This window comes from Urocitellus parryii, chromosome 11 (genome assembly GCF_045843805.1).
Source record: "Urocitellus parryii isolate mUroPar1 chromosome 11, mUroPar1.hap1, whole genome shotgun sequence".
Lineage (NCBI taxonomy): Eukaryota > Metazoa > Chordata > Mammalia > Rodentia > Sciuridae > Urocitellus > Urocitellus parryii.
The window spans coordinates 120,486,725-120,506,744 of NC_135541.1; the positions used below are offsets into that span (position 1 = coordinate 120,486,725).

The 20,020-nt window shown below is 55.8% G+C and overlaps 1 protein-coding gene across 1 annotated transcript in view; it reads left to right on the top strand.

Moving 5' to 3' along the window:
• The window catches only part of Iqgap3 (IQ motif containing GTPase activating protein 3), a 38,949-nt gene extending 20,320 nt beyond the window's left edge, over positions 1-18,629 (top strand). The window contains exons 18-38 of the mRNA XM_026404980.2: positions 34-173; positions 265-435; positions 3,780-3,863; positions 4,021-4,092; positions 4,193-4,262; positions 6,072-6,280; positions 7,664-7,816; positions 8,027-8,190; positions 8,919-9,143; positions 10,069-10,209; positions 11,506-11,590; positions 11,994-12,226; positions 12,577-12,709; positions 12,836-12,938; positions 13,535-13,661; positions 15,333-15,420; positions 16,197-16,409; positions 16,850-17,016; positions 17,256-17,357; positions 17,834-17,942; positions 18,516-18,629. Of these exons, the coding sequence (XP_026260765.2) occupies positions 34-173; positions 265-435; positions 3,780-3,863; positions 4,021-4,092; positions 4,193-4,262; positions 6,072-6,280; positions 7,664-7,816; positions 8,027-8,190; positions 8,919-9,143; positions 10,069-10,209; positions 11,506-11,590; positions 11,994-12,226; positions 12,577-12,709; positions 12,836-12,938; positions 13,535-13,661; positions 15,333-15,420; positions 16,197-16,409; positions 16,850-17,016; positions 17,256-17,357; positions 17,834-17,942; positions 18,516-18,629 (2,903 nt within the window). The remainder of the gene's footprint in view (positions 1-33; positions 174-264; positions 436-3,779; positions 3,864-4,020; positions 4,093-4,192; positions 4,263-6,071; positions 6,281-7,663; positions 7,817-8,026; positions 8,191-8,918; positions 9,144-10,068; positions 10,210-11,505; positions 11,591-11,993; positions 12,227-12,576; positions 12,710-12,835; positions 12,939-13,534; positions 13,662-15,332; positions 15,421-16,196; positions 16,410-16,849; positions 17,017-17,255; positions 17,358-17,833; positions 17,943-18,515) is intronic.
• Positions 18,630-20,020: the final 1,391 nt, after the last annotated feature.

A 20,020-nucleotide genomic window follows, 5' to 3' on the forward strand; every position in this document is an offset into this window, starting at 1 on the left:
CAAACCTTGTCTGCTTCCTTGGCTCCCGCTCAGGGGACACGGCTTTCTGGGTTCAACATGACATGCGGGATGGCACCGCCTACTACTTCCACCTGAAGACCTTCCAGGGGACCTGGGAGAAACCCCTCAACGGCCACCTCCACACCTCCCACCTGAGTCGTGAGGAGATCCAGGTGGGCAGGGACCCTTCCCGGGCGAGGGGTTACCCTAAAGGAGAGGCCCCTACCTGTCAGAGGACTTAGGCTTTCTCTCCTGCCTCCACAGTTGGCCATCACCAAAGTCACTGCTGCCCATGACCGCCAGCAGCTCTGGAAGGCCAACGTCGGCTTCATCGTCCAGCTGCAGGCCCGCCTCCGTGGCTTCCTGGTCCGCCAGAAGTTTGCTGAGCGTGCACACTTTCTGAGGACCTGGGTCCCAGCCGTCATCAAGATCCAGGTGTATCTCGGCTTTCTAAGTGTCCTGGGCCCGGGCTGACCTGAGCTGTAGGGTGATCACTCCCCTTCCTCCTGACCACGGGGATTGGGAGGTCCTGGGCCTGTAGACGGTGGCGGTAGAGCACGGAGCCTGGAAGGGACAACTGAAGTTGGAAGCTGGCCCTGCCCCTGTTAACTGTGTGACCTTCAAAGTCACTCTCTCTGCCTGTTTACTCCCAGAAAAATAAGAGATGATGGTAGGGTTGTTACAGAGGTCAGTGAGTGACGTTCAGTGTTTATGAGCAGTGCCTGCAAGCAGGCAGGAACATGAGGTGACCTGGTTAGTGGCCTCTTCGTCACTGTCCAGAGAACGGAAGGGGTGCTTTTTAGCCTCCCCAAAGGAAGAGTGAGGTAAGATTTAGTCAGACACCAGGGGGATGTCCTCACAAGAAAAGGGGGTGTGAGGAGGTGAGAGGGCTGGACTGTGCCTGGGGACAGGGGAGCCTTCCGCCTTTCCTCTGCATCCAGCCAGCCCTTCGGGTTCGTCCACCCTCTGGGTGGTCCAGTGTGGCCTCTGAGGCTGGCCCTCACACACCTGGCCAGTTGGGAGGATAGCCAGGGGCACTGTGCAAGCCGGGAATAAGGGAGACCTTCCAGGCAGGGATATCTGGAGGACCGCGTGGGGATGTTAGCTTGATCTATTTAGTGCCTCTGAAGGCCCCGCATCTGCAAAGCACGCCACACGGCAAGCAGGGGAGATGGGCTTGAGACCCAGTGAGTGGTCACATCTCTCCCCTTGCAGGAACTGCAGGCGACGTTAGATGTTGTGACAGTCAGGATACAAAGACACCAGCAGAAATACCAAGGGAGACAGATGTGAGCCTGAGACTGGCAGATGACCCTCGATTATGACCTGGGGCCTACAGGGCAGGAACTGAGAGCTCGGGCTTTGAAGTCAGAGGCCAGAGTTTGCCTCCTTGACCTACCCCTTCCAGGTCAAAGACGCCGTCTGTGCCCCTTACCTGCACCCTTCCAGCAGTCAGTTTTCTCGTTGATAATGACGGTACTCGCCTCCTCTGTTGATGGTGGGGAGTAAGTAGGAAATCACGTGGAAGGCTTAGTGGCTCCATTAGTGGTTGCTGTTATGAGATGTTGCGATTAGGGCATTGGTCCCTCAGCTCAGTACAGAGCTTCTGGAGTTTCAGGTAGTGCTCTGAATCATGGGGACTCCCCTCCTGAGCCGAGGCTAGGATTTCACACCTGGAGATGAAGAGCCACACGACAGTGGGAGAGGAGACGGGGATGGTGTGCGTGTTTGTGTGCAGGGGCATTTGTCTCTCATTCTAGAACTGTGGGGTCCTGGATAGAGAGGTAGCTGAGACCCTCAGGCCACTTGCCCTCCAGCCTCAAAGATGAGACTGACTGGGCATGCTGAGATTTCAGTCTTCCCTGAAACCTCTGATCCAGCTGGAACCCAACCAGGGTTCTGAATTCTGACTAGTCCAGATTAGGAAGCATGTGTCTTTTGGTCATTTTTGGTCATTTTGTGGTGCTGGGAATCCAACTTGGGGCCTGGCTTATCTGAGACAGATTCTCTGCTACTGAGCCATGCCCCAGCCCGGGAGGCAGATTATGAAGGAAGCGCTTTGTCGGGGCTGGGTAGGGACTGAGCAGAGAGAGAAACCCTCTGGTGGCAAGTATGGTGGCACACTCCTGAAATCCCAGCAACTTGGAAGGCTGAAGCAGGAAGATTGCAAGTTCGAGGCCAGTCTTAGCAATTTTGTGAGACCCTGTCTCCAAATTAAAAAAGAAAAAGGCTGGGTGCAGTGGTGCACACCTATAATCCCAACGATGCAGGAGACTGAGGCAGGAGGATCACAAGTTCAAGGCCAGCCTCAGCAACTTAGCAAGACCCTGTTTAAAATAAAAAATAAAAGGGGCTGGGGATGTAACTCGGAGTTTAAGTGCCCCTGAATTTAATCTTTAGTACCAAAAAAGAAAAAAAGAAAAGCAAAGAGAGAAGAGCCCTCTGCCTTTCCCTACAGTGCCTTCCACTGGGTACATCAGCAGGGGCTGAAGTGGGCGGGGGAGTACAGAGGGCGGGCCGGGGAGTACAGAGGGCAGGCAGGGGTTTGTTGGCCTCTGGCCTCCAACATGGACCGCTGGTGGGGGGCCAGGCTGCCTCTCTTTCATCCTAGCTTAACAGGGACTGAGTAGCCTGAGGAAGAAACCTATCCAGGAGAAGTGGCTTTAGGCAGGATGGGGGGACAACTGGGTGAAGCCACAGCAGTGTCAGTGGTAGAGGACCACCTAGGCTTGCACACTGGGAAATGCTTGGCACTGGCCTAAAAGACAGGAAGAATTTCAGTGTGTAGAGGTAGAGCTGGGGCTGGGGGTGGGCACAAATAGCGATTCAAGGCCACAACCTCATAAGGCGTGAAATGTCCGCTGTGGCCAGCATCCTTAAGATGGTCGAAGACCAGTGGAAAGTCAGGTGGGGGTGGGCCAGAGGGTCGGGAACTTGTGTCCAAGTGCTATCCAAGTGGTACTTCAGAAAGGTTGATCTCACCCGAGCCTGGGGTGAAAGGAAGAGGTTCCTGGGAAAGACTGAAACAGGAGGGCTGTGAGGTTTACATTTGAGAGAGGAAATGGGGTGTGGCTTGGGGAGGGGTTGGTCAGGTAGACCCTTTGCAGCAGACCAGCCCCGGAGAGGCCAACAGACTGACAGCTATTCAGGAACCTTGGCAGGAAGATTTGCTGAGAGCTGGGGTCCACTGCTGGATGGTGTCATTATAGAGAAAAGTGTGACTTATCAGAACAATAGGAACCTGCTGCCCAGGTGGCCGCTGGCGGAGATGGACACACGGCTCTGTGCCTGTACGCACTTCCCATCCGCAGCTGCATGTTGCTCCAGAATGTTCTCTACCCACTTTCTGTGCGTGTGAGGGAGGGAGTGTGTGATAGGGTGTGGGTGGTCTGCATTTGGGTGTCTTGAGTGTATTTTGGGGGGATATGGTGGATGCTTTGGTGAAGTTGGTGAGTAGGTGTTTGCTCTATTAATAGATCATCTCTTAGGCCTGTTTCTTGCAGTTGAGTTTCCATGAGGGGGTGTTAGTGTGGAGGGGTGGTGTCTGTGTGTCTGTGTCTGTGTCCTCTGGGGCCAGGGAGTGTGCAGGAGACATGGTTGGCTACATGTAACCATTCAGTCTTCCCCATGAAGTGGGAAGTTCTTTGAGAACAGGACCAGATCCCTTCCTCCCTTTCTCCCCACCCTCTCTGCAAACCCTAGGACAGGCCATTCCTGCAGGTCTCTTGAGCCAGAGGACACCTGCTGTGGTTACCTCCTTTTTCTCTCCTGCTCTGCAGGCTCACTGGCGGGGTTATAGACAGCGCAAAATTTACCTGGAACAGTTGCAGTATTTTAAAGCAAACCTGGATGCCATAGTCAAGGTAGGTATCGTGGCTTGGTGGGTTTCTGAATTTTGAGGGACGCTCTGAGAACAATTCTGTAGTCCTCTCGCAACCCTGTGACCTGGAGTTGGCTGGGTTGGCCTGGGTCTGTGGCTGGGTCTCTAGCCTTGGGCTCTGAGGCAGCATCTCCTCCCAGATCCAGGCCTGGGCCCGGATGTGTGCAGCTCGGAGGCAATACCTGAGGCGCCTGCGCTACTTCCAGAAGAATGTGAGTGTCACCCTGGTCCCCTGGCCCCTAGTCCAACCTTTGCCCATGAGACCAGAGCAAGGACAGCCAGCCACCTTGTTGCCGTCTGTGTTCCCGGCAGGTGGACTCCGTTGTGAAGATCCAGGCATTTTTCCGAGCCAGGAAAGCCCGGGATGACTACAGGATGTTAGGTGAGCTGCCCGGCCTACCCTGCCCCTCTTGATGGGGACATAAGACCCCAGAGCCAGGCAGGTCTAGGTGGTCCTTCTTGGGGTGCACAGCAGTTAGGGGACAGGCATTCACAAGTTGCCCGTGCAGGAGTGTGGAGCGGGGGTGGTAACACAGTAACAGCCCGTTGCAGGCAAAGGGCCTCTCGCCAGGTCCTCTCTGCTTCCGGCGTATCTACCACAGCAGACCAAAACGACAAGATTCCCCTCCTCTCCCTGGGGCTCCCACCTTCTCCAACTCTGTCGCTTCCCTGGCCCGTGACTCTGCCACCTCACTTTGTGGCCCCCACACCTGAGGCCTTAGCAAGGCGGGCAGTCTTTGTACCACACAGGGGAACTTGGAAAGCACTGGAGGGGGCGCCATCTTCCTGCCCTTTATTTCCCAAGAACACCCTTCTCTGCTGCTCTTGGCCCCGTCCCTCAAATCCAGAAGCCTAGCCTTGAGGTGCCTTTCTTTTCTGTGGAATTGACTAGTGTCATCTCCGTGTTTACCTCTGGCCCCGGTCCTGCGGCCCCCTGCCTCTCTGGCTGGAGGCTATGCACTCTTGGGCTTCACGTTGAACGTGCCATCTAGAGTCCCCTCCCTCACTCCTCAGTCCTCTTTCCCCCTTCTTGCCCTTCAGGGGCCTCGGGCATCTCCAGGGCAGCCAGCTTCCTTCCCTGCCCACCTCTCCCAGCCTGGCTGTTGCACTAACACAAGACCGTCCTTTATCTTTTCAGTTCTTGATTTTTCTAGAAAAATTTGTTCTTCCCGGTCTTGTTTCCCAACTTCTTCAGCCTCCAGACTCTTCCCAGAGCTCTGCCACTTGCTAGTTGTGTGGCTCAGACAAGTTACCTAACCTCTTTATTGCCTCAGTTTCCTCCTTTACACGGTAGAGATGGTGACACCCATCTCGTAGGGTCATCAGTAAGATGGATGGTTATGGTGTCTGGACCTCGTGGAGTGATTTTAAAACACTTAGAACAGTGTGGCGCACCCCTGTAATCCCAGCAACTTGGGAAGCTGAGGCAGGAGAATCATGAGTTCAAAGCCAGCCTCAGCAATTTAGTGAGGCCCTAAACAACTCAGTGAGACCCTGCCTCTAATAAAATATAAAGGGCTGGGGATGTTAAGGTCTGGCTCCATGGTTAAGCACCCCTGGGTTCAATCCCCAGAACCCCTCCCCCCCAAAAAAAGAAAAAAACCAAAGCCCTTATCATGACGTCCATCCTATAGTGGACGTTGTCTGCATTGGTGGCTTGGCAGCTCAGAGCTGCTGCTTCCTCTTCTTCCTCTTCTGTTGCTCCTCCTCTCCTCCCACCTTTTCTCTGTCTTTCTCTGACCTCCCCGTATTATGGAACACGTCAACCGCCCCATCTCTTGGGCTCCCCTGCATACACAGACCCTCCCCACAAGAGCTCTGTGCCAGGCAGCGGGGCCAAGAGGAGGCTGGTCAGTGCGAGGAGAAGCAGCTCAACCCAGTAAGAGGGGGATGGATGGGAGGAGGCCTCCAAGGAAACCCGGAGGGAGTTGGGCTCTGGCTGTGGTGTGGCAGGTCACCTACAGAGGGCAAGGAGCACATCAGGGCAGAAGAACAGCTCCCTGTCCACCCCAACTGTAAGACAAGGAGCCCAGGGACAGGCCTGGCCGGGAGACAGAGCCAGTTAGAGCAGATCTGAAGTTCAGGGCCTGTGGCCTCGAACAGAGGTCAACAGAGGGGCCTGAGGGCGAGCTGACTGGAGTGGAGAGAGGCTGGGGGAGGCCTCTGACCCCACACCTCTGCCCTCCGGCAGTGCACTCAGCCCACCCCCCGCTCAGTGTGGTGCGCAGGTTTGCCCACCTCCTCAACCAAAGCCAGCAGGACTTCTCAGCCGAGGCCGAGCTGCTGAAGCTGCAGGAAGAGGTGGTCAGAAAGATCCGCTCCAATCAGCAGCTGGAGCAGGACCTTAACCTCATGGACATCAAGATCGGCCTGCTGGTGAAGAACCGGATCACCCTACAGGTGAGGGGCCCTCAGCCCCACACAAACCCCCACCGCCAAATCCAGCTGCCTCTGGGGAGGGCACCTTGGCCAGTCTCTGGTTGCTGATGAAATCTTTTCAAAATGTGTGGATTTTTTTCACTAAAGCCTGAGTCCTGTTCCAGTGGTCCTCTGGCCTTGCAGTGAGCCATTGGCTGGGGATGTGGGCAAGAACAGGGGAGGTGGAATTGGAATGTCCGGCTCTGCCGCCTGCTAGTGAAGAGCTGTGGGTGGTCATTTCACCTCTAAGCCTGTTTCCTATTTAGGAAACTGAAATAATAAGAGTGTTTACCGCCCCACCCTCAGGCCACATGTGAAGGTAAATATGGAAACTTCTTAAACTGTTAACGGACGTACAAACATGCAGTGAGAAGATGGTAGTGACACTGTGATATTGCCCTCAAATTTGCATAACAGTCTAATACGAAATAATAGCAAACTGGGCACAGTGGCACACACTTGTAATCCCAACCCCTAGGAAAACTGAGGCAGGAGGATTGCAAGTTTGAGGCCAGCCCTGGACAACTTTGGAGACACCCTGCCTCAAAATAAAAAACAAAAAAGGAGGCCAGGTGCAGTGGTGCACACCTGTGATCCCAGTGGCTCAGGAAGCTGAGGCAGGAGTATCACAAGTTCAAAGCCAGCCTCAGCAACTTAGCAAGGCCCCAAGCAATTTAGTGAGACCCTGTTTTAAAATAAAAGATAAAAAAATATAAAGGGCTGGGGATGTGACTCAGTGGTTAACAGCCCTGGCTTCAATCCCCAGTACCAAATTAACAATAATAATAGTAATAATTAAAAATAAATAGGACTGGGCTGGGGCTCAGTGGTGGAGCCCTTGCCTAGCATGTGGGAGGCCCTGGGTTTGATTCTCAGCACTGCATATAAATACATTTTTAAAATGACCATTGACAACTAAAAAAAATTTTAATTAATTAATTGACTTAAGGTATTGTGTCCATCTACAACTAAAAAAAAAATTAATAAATAAATATACATAAATAAGGGCTGGGAATGTAGCTCAGTGGTAAAGTGTCCCTGGGTTCAATCCCCAGTCTTGAAGGGGGGAAAAAAAAAAAAGAGAGAAAGAAAGCAAAACACAAGTAGACACAATCCCTCCAGCCTGGCAGCCGGGTCCTCTTTGGGGACTCACTCCTGTGAAAGCAGAGGTGCCAGATGGAGTCTGGGCAGTAGGAGGGGCCCTCCCTCAGAACCGCTCCCCAGAACCGCTGCTCTTTCCTGGCTCACGCCTGTTCCCTGAACAGCAGAGAGCCCTGGCCCGTCCAGGCGCTGATTCTAGACCATATGTTCCGTGTGCGGTGCTGGCCTGGGCTGGTCGCATTGCCTGCTCTCCTGTGCCTGCAGGAAGTGGTCTCCCACTGCAAGAAGCTGACCAAGAAGAATAAGGAGCAGCTGTCAGATATGATGGTTCTGGACAAGCAGAAGGGATTAAAGTCGCTGAGCAAAGAGAAACGGCAGAAACTAGAAGCTTACCAGCACCTCTTCTACCTGCTCCAGGTGAGCAGAGGACTTTGGAAGGAGAAGTCTCTACCACCCCCTCAGGGCCCAAGACCTTTTCTGTGTCTTTTCCCCCTTGCAAGGTATCCTTTCCCATAATCCTAATGCCCCATCCCTGGGGGAGAGACTGTCTGCTTCCTAAGACGGTGAGACTACTTTCTCCAATCTGGGTTCCATATCAGCCCTTCCTGTCTCCCCAACTGTTTGCAGACTCAACCCATCTACCTGGCCAAGCTGATCTTTCAGATGCCACAGAATAGGACCACCAAGTTCATGGAGGCAGTGATTTTCAGCTTGTACAATTACGCCTCCAACCGCCGGGAGGCCTACCTGCTGCTCCAGCTGTTCAAGACTGCGCTGCAGGAGGAAATCAAGTGGGTACTCCAGATGCAGAGGAGGAGAAAGGGTGGGCTCAGAGCTGATGCCCCTGGGACTCCCTCACAAGGGACGGCTCCACTGGGCACAGTGGCGCACACCTGTAATCTCAGTATCTTGGGAGGCTGAGGTCGGAGGATCATGAGTTCAAAGCCAGCCTCAGTAATTTAGTGAAGCCCTAAGCAACTCAAGGAGACCCTGTCTCTAAGTAAAATATAAAACAGGGCTGGGGATGTGGCTTGAGAGTCCCTGGGTTCAATCGTGGTACCGAAAAACCACACAAGATGATGGCTTGTTGAGGTGCAGGGTAGACTGGCAGCAGAAGCCCAGTCTTCTCTGCCTCCGTGGAAGGACTGTAGGGCATTTCCGGGTAGCACAGTGGGCCGACATGGGCTGACATATTAACAAAAAGGATGAAACCGAGATAGCAGGTCATTTCTTAAAATAAAGACACTATCTGGGCATGGTGGTGCATGCCTGTAATCCCAGTGACTCAAGAGGCCGAGGCAGGAGGATTGCAAGTTTGAGCAACTTAGCGAGACCCTATCTGGAAATAAAAAATAAAAAGGATGTAGCTTGGTGGTAAAACACCCCTGGGTTCAATCCCCAGCACCAAAAAAAAAGGGACACCAGAGCAGGCTTCCAAGAACCAAAATCCCAAAAAGGAAAAGCAACTATCTGTCCTACACAGAGCGGAGACCAGCTGCACTGATCTTTTGAGCCACAGGTCAAAGGTGGAACGGCCCCAGGACATAGTGACAGGCAACCCAACAGTGGTGAGGCTGGTGGTGAGATTCTACCGTAATGAGCGGGGACAGAGCGCCCTGCGGGAGATCCTGGGCAAGGTTATCCAGGATGTGCTGGAGGACAAAGGGCTTAGCATCCACACGGACCCCGTCCACATCTACAAGAGCTGGATCAACCAGACTGAGGCCCAGACGGGGCAGCGCAGGTGAGCAGATGGGCAGAGGAGAGCTCTCTCTGATCAGCTTCAGCTGGACCTCACTGGGGAAGCCTGGGTGTGTTTGAAGGTGACATAGGGATGAGCATGCTGATTCATGCAAATATGACACCACCCCTATAGGAGTAAATAAGGTAGCCTTTCAGACCCGCTCTGGTGATTGACACCGGTGGGTGGGCTCAACATAAAGTGGGCACACATGACTATGCTAGTGTGCCTCATAGCTGTGGGAGTTAGGATGTAGACTTCTTATTGATAGGGGATCATATGAATATTCAGATTTACAGATAAATTAGCAAATGAGAACATGGAAGTAATAGGTTATCCTTGTAGGTTGGGGGCATTGCTCAATTTCACAGGTGCTAGGGAAATGGATCCAGTGAGGAGATCTGGCAATCCCAGTGGCTGCTCTGGATGGCATAGGAGGCTATAAGTGAGGGAAATACAAGTCCCCAACTTTCCCTGTTGTCCCAAGTGCCAAAGACTATTTGATGGGGCAATGGCGCACACCTGTCATCCCAGCAACTTGGGAGGCTGAGGCAGGAGGATCACAAGTTCAAGGCTAGCCTTAGCAACTTAGCAAGACCCTGTCTCAAAATAAAAAATAAAAAGGGCTGGGGATGTAGCTCAGTGGTAAAGTGCCCCTGACTTTAATCCCAAGTTCCATACACACACAGACACACCTCGATGGGCAGTCCCCTTATTTCCTCTGGTTCCCTTAGGAGTCTTGACAAATTCTAGGTTCTCCCTTCCTTCCCACACTCTCCAGCCTCTCGTGGGTACGCTAACTCTTCCTCCCCTGCCACACAGTTCTGTAAACCTCCCTGAGTCCTTAGCAAGTCAGTGTGAAACCCTGGTGTTGGGGGAGAGAGGCAGCAGGAGGGGCTCTGGCTTCACCTGGTCTCTCTGCCCACAGCCGGCTCCCCTATGACGTCACCCCCGAGCAGGCCTTGAGCCACCCCGAGGTCCAGAGAAGGCTGGACATCTCCCTGCGCAACCTCCTTGCCGTGACTGACAAGTTCCTCGTGGCCATCGTTTCTTCTGTGGACCAAATTCCGTAAGTAGGACTGCTGTGCCGCAGGCTCGGCACTGGATGCCCAGGGCAGCCATCAGGGGAGGGCGGAAGCCAGAGAGGGGAGTGAGGCTGGAGGTGCCCGAGCCGGCCGGGAGCCACTGCCAGGGTGGAATTCAGCGGCGGGTCTGTCGCATTGGAGGTCACGGGAGCCAGAGCAGGGAACCTGAGATGATGATGGGGACATTACTGCCTGAGCAAATGGGGATCAAATGGAACTCTTTGATCCACAAAGTCAAACAGAAGAAATACTTCGAAACAGTAAAGCACCTTATAGTTTTTCCCTTCTTAAAACTTAGTCAATAAAAGCTTTTGAAAGTCATCTGACTAGAGCTGAGTATGGTGTTGCACATTTGTAATCCTAGCTGCTTGGGGGGCTGAGGCAGGAGGATCTTGAGTTCAGAGCCAGCCTCAGCAACTGAGCAAGGCCCTAAGCAACTCAACAAGACCCTGTCTCTAAAGAATGGGTGGGGTTGTTGCCCCTGGGTTCAATCCCCAGTACCAAAAAATTAAAAAATTAAAATAAGCTAGAAAAGGACAAGAGTGGTCATTGCCACTTTCCAGACCAGAGAACACATCCTCAGAGGGAAAGGAAAGGGCCTGAAGTCTCCGGCTGGTGAGCAGTCGGACCGGAGTGTCCACTCCCGTTCATTGACCTCCTTGGGCAGGCCCTGCCCCGGCCCCGGCAGGCCCTGCCCCGGCCCCGGCAGGCCCTGCCTCGGCCCAGACAGGCCTCTCACAGCTCCTAAGATCCCTGACAAGATTGGCTGCCTCTGGGGCTGGGTCGTGGCTCAGTGGTAGAGCACTCGCCTAGCATGCGTGAGGCACTGGGTTCGATTCTCAGCACCGCGTATAAATAAATGAATAAAATAAAGGTCCATCAACAACTAAAAAAAAATATTTAAAAAAATAGAGCCTCCTGGGTTGTCTTGGGCCAGTGTTGTGTCTATGAATGCCGGATACCCCAAGGGGTAGGTTAAAGCCTCCCTGGGGAAGGCCAGGGATAGGTGACCTAGGTATTCTGCAGAGGAGCCGGGAGTCTCAAAGGAGAGACTCTCCAGCCGTGTTGGAGGCAGCGGGAGAGCTTTAGTAGATGACCAGGCCCTGTCTCTGACAAGGCTCAGAGGTGTTGGAGGATGGCCGCAGGGGCCTGCCTGTGGAAGTGGAGGGACAGGGATCGGGCTCAGCTTTGGTGAGGCTGGGAAGGCAGAAGCAGCCAGCCAGCCAGGCCACGCTCTGGCTAGGGATGGCAGAACCAGCAGACCTACTGCTTTTCCCCAGCTATGGGATGCGGTATGTGGCCAAAGTTCTGAAGACAACCCTGGCAGAGAAGTTCCCCGATGCCACAGAGACTGAGGTCTATAAGGCAAGTGTCGTCTCCCCCTCCCCCTCCTGAGCCCTGCTGGCGCCGTACTCCCCAGACAGGCAAAGGGACAGAGAACCCTGTGCTGTAAAATCTAAGGAGGAAATATGCTCCCCCCTGTGAACCGAGCCTCGCCCGTCAGCAGGGCTTCCTGCAACAGAAAGGAACCCAGAAAGGAACCAGGGCCTGGGTAGCTTCTTAGGAGACATGGGTTCTAGACACGCCTCCTGCTCAAGTTTGATGCATGACCTTGAGCAAATTGCCCACCTGCTCTGGGTCTGGTTTCTTCTCTGCCAAGTAAGGGGTTGGCCCAAGTGGTCCCTTCTAGCTACGAGAGCTGGGAATATAGAGGGGTAGCTGTGAGGGTGGCCTCTGGGCGTTTCTGGGAAAGTGCCTCTGCCCTTAGGTGGTGGGGAACCTGCTGTACTACCGCTTCCTGAACCCCGCTGTGGTGGCTCCTGATGCTTTTGACATCGTGGCCCTGGCAGCGGGCGGTGCCCTGGCCGCCCCCCAACGCCATGCGCTGGGGGCCATAGCCCAGCTCCTGCAGCACGCGGCGGCTGGCAAGGCCTTCTCTGGGGAGAGCCGGCACCTGCAGGTGCTGAATGACTACCTGGAGGAGACACACCTCAAGTTCAGGTCTGGCCCTGGCATCCCGTTGCCCTCTGTCCTTTCTCTCCATTCCCACGGCCCGTGGCCCACTTCTCCCCTGTGGAGAGCATGAGGGAGGGAGGGAGGCACAGGGGTGAGAGGCGTGGTGACCAGGCGGGGGCCAGGCGGTGGGAGGGCTGCCCAGGGGAGGGGGAGGGCTATATTAGAGGAGGTTGGTTTGAGTGGGACACTGGGACAGAGCCAGGGCAGGAGCTGAGACTGGAGAGTCAGAAGTGGTCCCAGCGGTCGCTAGAGAGGGTCAGGGAAGGAATGACGGGGACAGAACACCGTGGGGATGCCAGCCCTCCCCATCTCACTTGCCCTCCCTCTGGGGACAGGAAGTTCATCTGCAGAGCCTGCCAGGTGCCAGAGCCAGAGGAGCGCTTTGCGATGGACGAGTACTCAGACATGGTGGCTGTGGCCAAGCCCATGGTGTACATCACGGTCGGGGAGCTGGTCAACACGCACAGGGTGAGGGGCCGGGACAGAAGGATGCCGGCTAGGTGGGGAGGGGGTTGGAAGCCCATGGTGGGCAGGCTGGTCCCAGAAGGAAGGCCTTGCTGGGTCCCTGCAGCTTCTGTCCTTCCTCTGCCATAGCTGCTGCTGGAGCACCAGGACTGGGTGGCTCCTGACCACCAGGACCCCCTGCACCAGCTCCTGGAGGACCTTGGGGAGCTGCCCACCATCCCTGACCTCATCGGTGCGTGCCCCCCCGCCCCGGCAGCTGGGACCTGCCAAGAGGGAGGGACAGGAAGGGGCAGTGGGAGGGCACGTGGGCATGTCTGCTCAGCCTGGGGTACGTGCCAGCAGCTGGTGATGTCTCCCTCCCTCGCCTCCCTGTCCTGAGGTGGACATGGGCCTGCAGACTGACCTGGAGAGAGTGGACAGATCCCAGGGGGACCCACTCCCATTATGTCGATGGCCAGTTCAGTCATGTGCAAGAGACATGGAGGGACAGGGCCTTTCTGGGGTCCCAGAAGGTTTCTCTGATAAGGAGGAATTTCAGGCTGAGGAGTGAGAGGAAGATGTCTCCAAGGGTAGGGGACGGAACGAAGGGGTTGGGGGAGAGCAGGGGCACCAGGCTGTGGGGGGGGATGGCCCAGCCCCCGCTCTGGCCCCCAGGGCTGAGGTGTGGGGAGCATCACCAGCAACGCAAGGTCCTTCCGTGGCACTCAGGTCGAGGGTATCGTGTGGAACTATGGGGCAGCCCGGGAAGGGCTCCTGGGAGAGGGTGTGGGGAGCCCGGTGCTGGGACCCCATCTGAGCACTGTCCCTCTCGTTCCCCAATCCACCCAGGGGAGAACATAGCTGCAGATGGGCACGTGGATCTGAGCAAGCTCGAAGTGTCCCTGACACTCGCCAACAAATTCGAAGGGCTTGAGGCAGAGGCTGACGACACCAAGGCCCAGAGCCTGCTTCTAAGGTGGGTGTGGTGGCCCCTGCCCCCCTGAGACCCTCCCTGGCCTTGCGCCCCATACTGTGGCTCCACTTTCCTGTTGGCCCCTGAGCCTAGGAGGTGCTCCCTGAAGCTCAGCTTGAACTCCCCTTGCTTCCGTCTCAGCCCTCTGCCACCTTAACTTTGTGCTCGGGTTATGGCTGAAGAAAAGGACGGTTCAGAAATGGGCGACAGCCAAGCCTGTCACCCCAGCTGCTCGGGAGGTTGAGGCAGGAGGATCATAAGCCCAAGTTCAGCCTGAATAACTTACCAAGCTCTTGTCTCAAAAAGAAAATTAAAAGAGAGAGAAAGAAAAGAAAATGTAATAAATCAGTCCTTGGTAGAGCACCTGCTAGTTCACACAGGCCCTGGGTTTGATCTCCAGCACCACACACACAAAAAGGGAAAAAGAAAGGTTTAAGCAAATCCTGTAATCTTAAATAAGACGTTGCCTTAGTTGGGAAAGGTGGAGCATGCCCGTAATCATAGTGGCCTGGAGGATCACAAGTTCAAAGCCAGCCTTGGAACTTAGTGAGGCTCTAAGCAACTTAGGGAGACTCTGTCTCAAAGTAAAAAATAAAAAGGGCTGGGGATGTGGCTCAGTGGTTAAGCGCCCTTGGGTTCAATCTCTGATACAAAAAAAAAAAAGACCATGACTTAAAATAAAGAAAGGGTTGGGGCTATAGAATGCCCCTAGGTTCAATCTCCAGTCCCCGCCTCCAACCCCCCCCCCAAAAAAAAAAAAAAGATATGGACAACAATCAGAGTTTGAATATTGTGCTATCTATACAATTTTTGTAACTAGAAAATTTTCTGTGGGTGGTACTGGGGATTAAATCCAGGGATACTCTACCACGTAGCTACATCCGAGTCAGGGTCTCACTAAGTTGCTGAGGCTGGCCTTGAACTTGTGATTTGCCTGCCTTAGCCTCCTGAGTTGCTGGGTTTGCAGGCAGGTCCTGCTGTGCCCAGCCAAATTCTTTTTAATGCCAGCGTTTAGGACAAGCTATGGGTGGTGGTTTCCCTCTTCATAGCTAAAGCAAGGAACTCAGTCGGTAGGAGACTCCTCCAAAGTCCCACAGGCCGTGGGTGAGGGAGCTCACGTTCTCATTCCCATTCCTGTGATAATAAGGATGGGGCGCGGGGCTTTTCTTCTTCACCCCACTGCTGCAAGAGTGAGGCAGGACCCCAGCAGGGCTGGGCCAGTCACCTGGGCAGAGGAGGAGCCAGGCAACCAGATAGTCTCCTGGCCAACGAGGCAGCTGCTTCCATTCACTTATTTGCTCAGTAAACGAGCCAGCAAGGCCTGTGCTTGGTCCTCATCAGAGCGCACAGTAGGGTGGGCTGGGCAGAACACAACCACCAGGAGAAGGAGGTTCCAGGTACCCTGAGAGCGCTGCAGAAGGGACACCAGGGCTGCGAGGAGGACGTGTCCCTCAGAGGAGGACGTGTCCCTCAGCCGAAGGACTCCAAGGAAGACACTCTGAGGGAGAGGTGTCCTTGGCCACACCCCTCTCCCCCCGCCCCCACCCAGCCCTCACTCTCTCCTTACCCACCGAGGGCCCCAGGCAGCTGTGATATGGGGCAGGGTACGCCCACCCTCTGGTCCAGGCCCTGTCCTGCCTCTCCACTCCCTTCCACCACTCCTTCCCTCCACAGCACCAAGCAGATGTTGGCCGATATCATACAGTTCCACCCTGGGGACTCCCTCAAGGAGATCCTGTCCCTCTCAGCTACCGGAGAGCAGGTGAGTGGCCAGGTGACCAGGCCAGCCCACCCACAGCTTCTGCCTCATTCACCCACCTCACTCCCTCTGCGCTGCTGGTTCGCATGGCTGGCTAAAACGGGCCCGGCCTGCCCGTGACAGGGCTCCGAGGCCAAGCATCTGCCCTCCACCCTGAGCAGGCTGGGGAGCAGCCTTGCCTCAGGTACCTCGGATTGCCGGGTGGTGGAGGCCATGTCCCTCCCACTCCCCACGCTGAAATGAGCTTTCCTGCGGGGTCTGCTGTGCTGGGGCCGCAGGGGGCATTCCAAGAGGTACTTGGAAGAGTGCAGAAGGGTTTCGCTCCCCAAATGACGGCTGCAGGCAGGAGAGGGTGGGAAGTGGGTGGGGGCTGGGGCCAGCTGGAGTAAAGACAAAGCCGGGCTCCCCAGAGGAAAGGGGTGATGGCAGTAGAGGCAGGTCCTCAAGTAGAGCAGGGAGGGAGGTGCCCCCGCACCCTGAGCGGCACAGAGCTCCATGGTTGGGAAGTCACAGCCATGTCCATCCAGATGTTTTATGCTGCAGCCTCTGTCTGGTTCTCCTGGGGGCCCCTCCATCCTGTGGCAGTGCACGAGGCCTGTCCGTGTGTCACACCAAGTGTCAGGATGTCACACTCTGATGTTTTCCACTGCTAGGCCCTTTCCCACCACTGTTCCCCCCAGAAGCTAGGCTCTGGGGGTGCTTTCCCTGGGTTGCTGGGGTCCCTGGCCTGTCCTGGTTGGGGGGAAGAATGGCGTCCCATCCAGCATCTCTGCCCCTAGGAAGCAGCCCACAAGCGTCTCATGAGCCGACGCCAGGCCTGTGAAGCCCAGACCCCCGAGCCTCTGCGTCGACACCGCTCCTTAACGGCTCACTCCCTCCTGCCCCTGGCAGAGAAGCAGCGGCGTGTCCTGCGGAATCTGCGTCGACTAGAGGGCCTGGGGCTGGTCAGTGCCCGCGATGGCTATCAGGGACTGGTGGATGAGCTGGCAAAGGTAATGACCTGGGTCTGAGTTCTGGGTATCTGCACGCAGGCACCTGTGTATGTGCGTGCGAATGCTTGCACACACCTGTACCAGGTACCTGCACACCGGCCTGAGGGGTCCATGGGCAGGCCTGTCCCTGGTGAATGCTACCCAAGATTGTCACCTGCCAGAGGAAGGACAGGGTTCTTTTCAAAGAAAACGTCCTAAATTTAGCCAGGGAAGGGGATGTTCTTCCAGTTCTTTTACTAAGAAACGAGGGGCCTGGAAACCAGTCAGAGTCGCGAATGCCTTAAGGGCCTGGGATGGCATCCTCGAGATTGTCTCCTAGGAAAAACAGTGGAACTCTGCCTCTTCCTGCTCTTCCTAACATCCTCCAGTGAGTGTTTCGCAGCCTGTCAGGCCCTGGGGGGGAGGGCCAGCTGACCCCCTCCCTCGGTCCCAAACTCCAGGACATCCGCAACCAGCGCAGGCACCGGCAGCGGCGGAAGGCGGAGCTGGTGAAGCTTCAGGCCACGTTCCAGGCCCTGAGCATGAAGACGGCCTTCTACGAGGAGCAGGGCGACTACTACAGCCAGTACATCCGGGCCTGCCTGGACCACCTGGCCCCCAGCAACAAGTAGGTGCTGCCGCCCTGCACTTGGAAGTTACCTGTGACCGCTACCCTGCCCACGCCCCCCTCTGCCCTGTCTCCCAGTTTGGAGCTGGGAATCTCAGCACAGCAGCCCCCTCCTTTGTCTCCCACCCTGAGTGAGGCACCTTCCTCGGGCCTCGGTTCCTTCCTGCATCCCGGGGAACAAGGGCCTGTGGTGCTGGAGAGCTTGTTGGATGAGTCCTTTGGGCCCTTCTTTTCATCAGGAGCTCCAGGAAGGGGAGGAAGCAGCCATCTCTTCATTACACTGCTGCCCAGCTCCTGGAGAAGGGCGTCCTGCTGGAAATCGAAGATCTCCCCACCTCTCAGTATGTGTGTTTGGAAGGCAGGATGTCAGCCCTTCCTGTCCCCTGTTGGGGACGGCTCTGGGCAGGGCACAGGGTAGCAGGGGGTAGAAGGGAAGGAGGAGCGTGGGCCCTGCCTTGAAGGAACCGCTGGCGTGACTGTGCAGGCAGGGCACCCAGAGTCGAGGACCGTGAACGTGGTGTAGGACGGTTCTGGATGGACTCAGGGTGCTGGGAATGGTTCCGGAAGTGAGGACACCAGGCAGGATCAGCAGGACAGATAACCTGTGAGCAGATGCAGAACTGGGAGAAGACAGAGCTGCCCCCAGCCCACCCTGCCCCTGCTCCACCCTCCCCCCACTCCACCCACCCAGGGAGACAGACGGGAAGACTGGGCTCTGGATGTCGCACACTGTCACCCAGGAAGAGAAGCAGCAAGAGCCAGGTTGTAGCTCTGGAAAGAGGCCATGGGTCCCTGTTTTGAATTCTGTTCCCGACAGCTTCAGAAATGTCATCTTTGACATCACCCCTGGAGATGAGGCAGGAATGTTTGAAGTCAACGCCAAGTTCCTGGGTGTGGACATGGAACGATTCCAGCTTCACTATCAGGTGAGGGGACACTCCATGACCCTCAGGACACCCAGTGGTGGGCTTTAGGTGCTGGCCTCAAGAGGATGGCCACCTGACTTCCCTAGGCCTCATGACTTCCGCTTGGCTCTCCACCCCATCAGCGGGAGGTCCGCTGCCCTGACACAGACACCAGCACTACCCTCGGGGACAGTGGAGTGGCTGGTGGTGTCGGAAGCCCTGTCACATGTACCTCATTTAGTCCCCTCCGCTGCTCTGAGGCCAGCGTCATCCCTGGTTTACAGTCCCTGGGGCTCAAAGGTCAGGAAGCCAGCCTAAGTCAGAGCCGGTGTTCAGGGAAACGGGTTTTAAATCCAGATCTTTCTGCTCTGCCGTTTTGCCTTTTGAGTGAAAAGACTGATTTCAACCCCGCTCTGCCCACGTTGCTGCTCTGCCCAGTGACCGCACCCCTCTTGGCCTTGGCCGCCCTGTTTGTGAAGTGGGTTTTCAGGGCCCTGTCTCAGTGGCATTCAGCCAGTGCCACCTGTGGTGAGGGAAGGCTGCCTGGGCCGCAGCCAGAAGCCCTCAGCCGCCCTGCCCTGCCCTGCTTCCTAGGACCTCCTGCAGCTCCAGTATGAGGGCGTGGCTGTCCTGAAGCTCTTCAACAAGGCCAAGGTCAACGTCAACCTTCTCATCTTCCTCCTCAACAAGAAGTTCCTGCGGAAGTGATGGAGGCAGTGGGTCCACGCCAGACGCCCTCACCTTGCTGGACGTCCTTCCTCGACACTAACCTGCCACCGTCCCCGCAGACATGCCCAGAGCTCAGGATGGCCAAGGCTCAGGGACTCTCCCCCAGTCCCGTTGCCAGAGTCCGCCTCCCTGGCCACACAGTATTGCTTCTTATGGCGGAAGTGGGCCTGGCCTCTGGGTCTGGCTGCGTGGCTCTTACCACACAGGACCAACCCGTGATTCCCCAGCCAGTGGGGGATGAGCCTAGGGCTTCCACCTTTCCTGGGAAGGTGGCTGCTCTTGGGTCTGCCACTGCCTCCCGGGGTCACCCCAATATTACAAGCACTGTCCCGGCAGCCTGATTTCCCCTCTCCCTGCCTTCTCTCTGCAGACCTCCAAAGCCTGGGCCGGGCTCCAGACCCTGCCTCCCACTCCATCAGCAGGGGCTGATCCTGCCCTAGCCCGGCCTCGCTGCGGCTCAACACCACAGCACACGTTCCGACCCCTCGCCCACACCCCCGCAGGGACCAGGGAATGCAGTGTCTATGGGCGCCCATGTGGCACCCTTGTCCTCTGGGGCAGGATGGGCAAGGTGGCCTTCCATGACCCTCCAGCCTCGCCGTGTTTATGGTCTGTTTATATGTGGGTCCCTGGGGTATTTATTTTCTCTCCCATCCTTCTGCTCCAAGCCAGCGTACAGCCTTAATCACGATTTTAATTCTTTCATCTTCTTGAGCTCAAAGAAAGAGTTCTCATTTGCCCTGTTCAAACTAATATCCATGCTGGTCTTTCCACCCGGTGTTGCAGTCACCTTGGGTCAGGGCAGTAGGGTTCCTGCTGGTGTTTAAAATCTCGTTATCTCAGCTTCCTACGGTACAAAGAGCTGTCTCACTTTTCCCTCCCACCCTCAGGACTCTTATGCCTTACAGCTGTCTCCTCGGGTTCTACAGATCTGCAGGCTCACTCTGCCACTCTCTGTCCACCCCACCTCTCCCAACTTCCTGTCCCTGTTGCCCTTCTGATTTCTTCTTAATAAAAGCAGCTGTCAGCCTCACATCTGTTGTTAACCCCTTATTTCATTTCCTGCAGAGTAGGCCTCAAGTTCTGGGCTCCGCTCCCCCAGCCCCCTCCTGCCTCGGGTGTGGGCCCCCTCTGCCTGCCTGAGCTCGCAAAGGCTTAATGAGATGTGGCACTTGTCCCTCTCTTCCCTCCCCCGGGGACAAAGAAGAGGAAGGAATGCTTAGGTTTCGATTCTGTGTTTTTGGCCACTCAGAAGACTAAAGCTCGGAGAAGAAACAGGCCCAGGCTCTTCCCACACACTGTGCCCACAGTTCCAGCAGGTCCCTTTCCTGGGCCTTGAGTGACAATACCAAAGGTACCTGAGCCACACT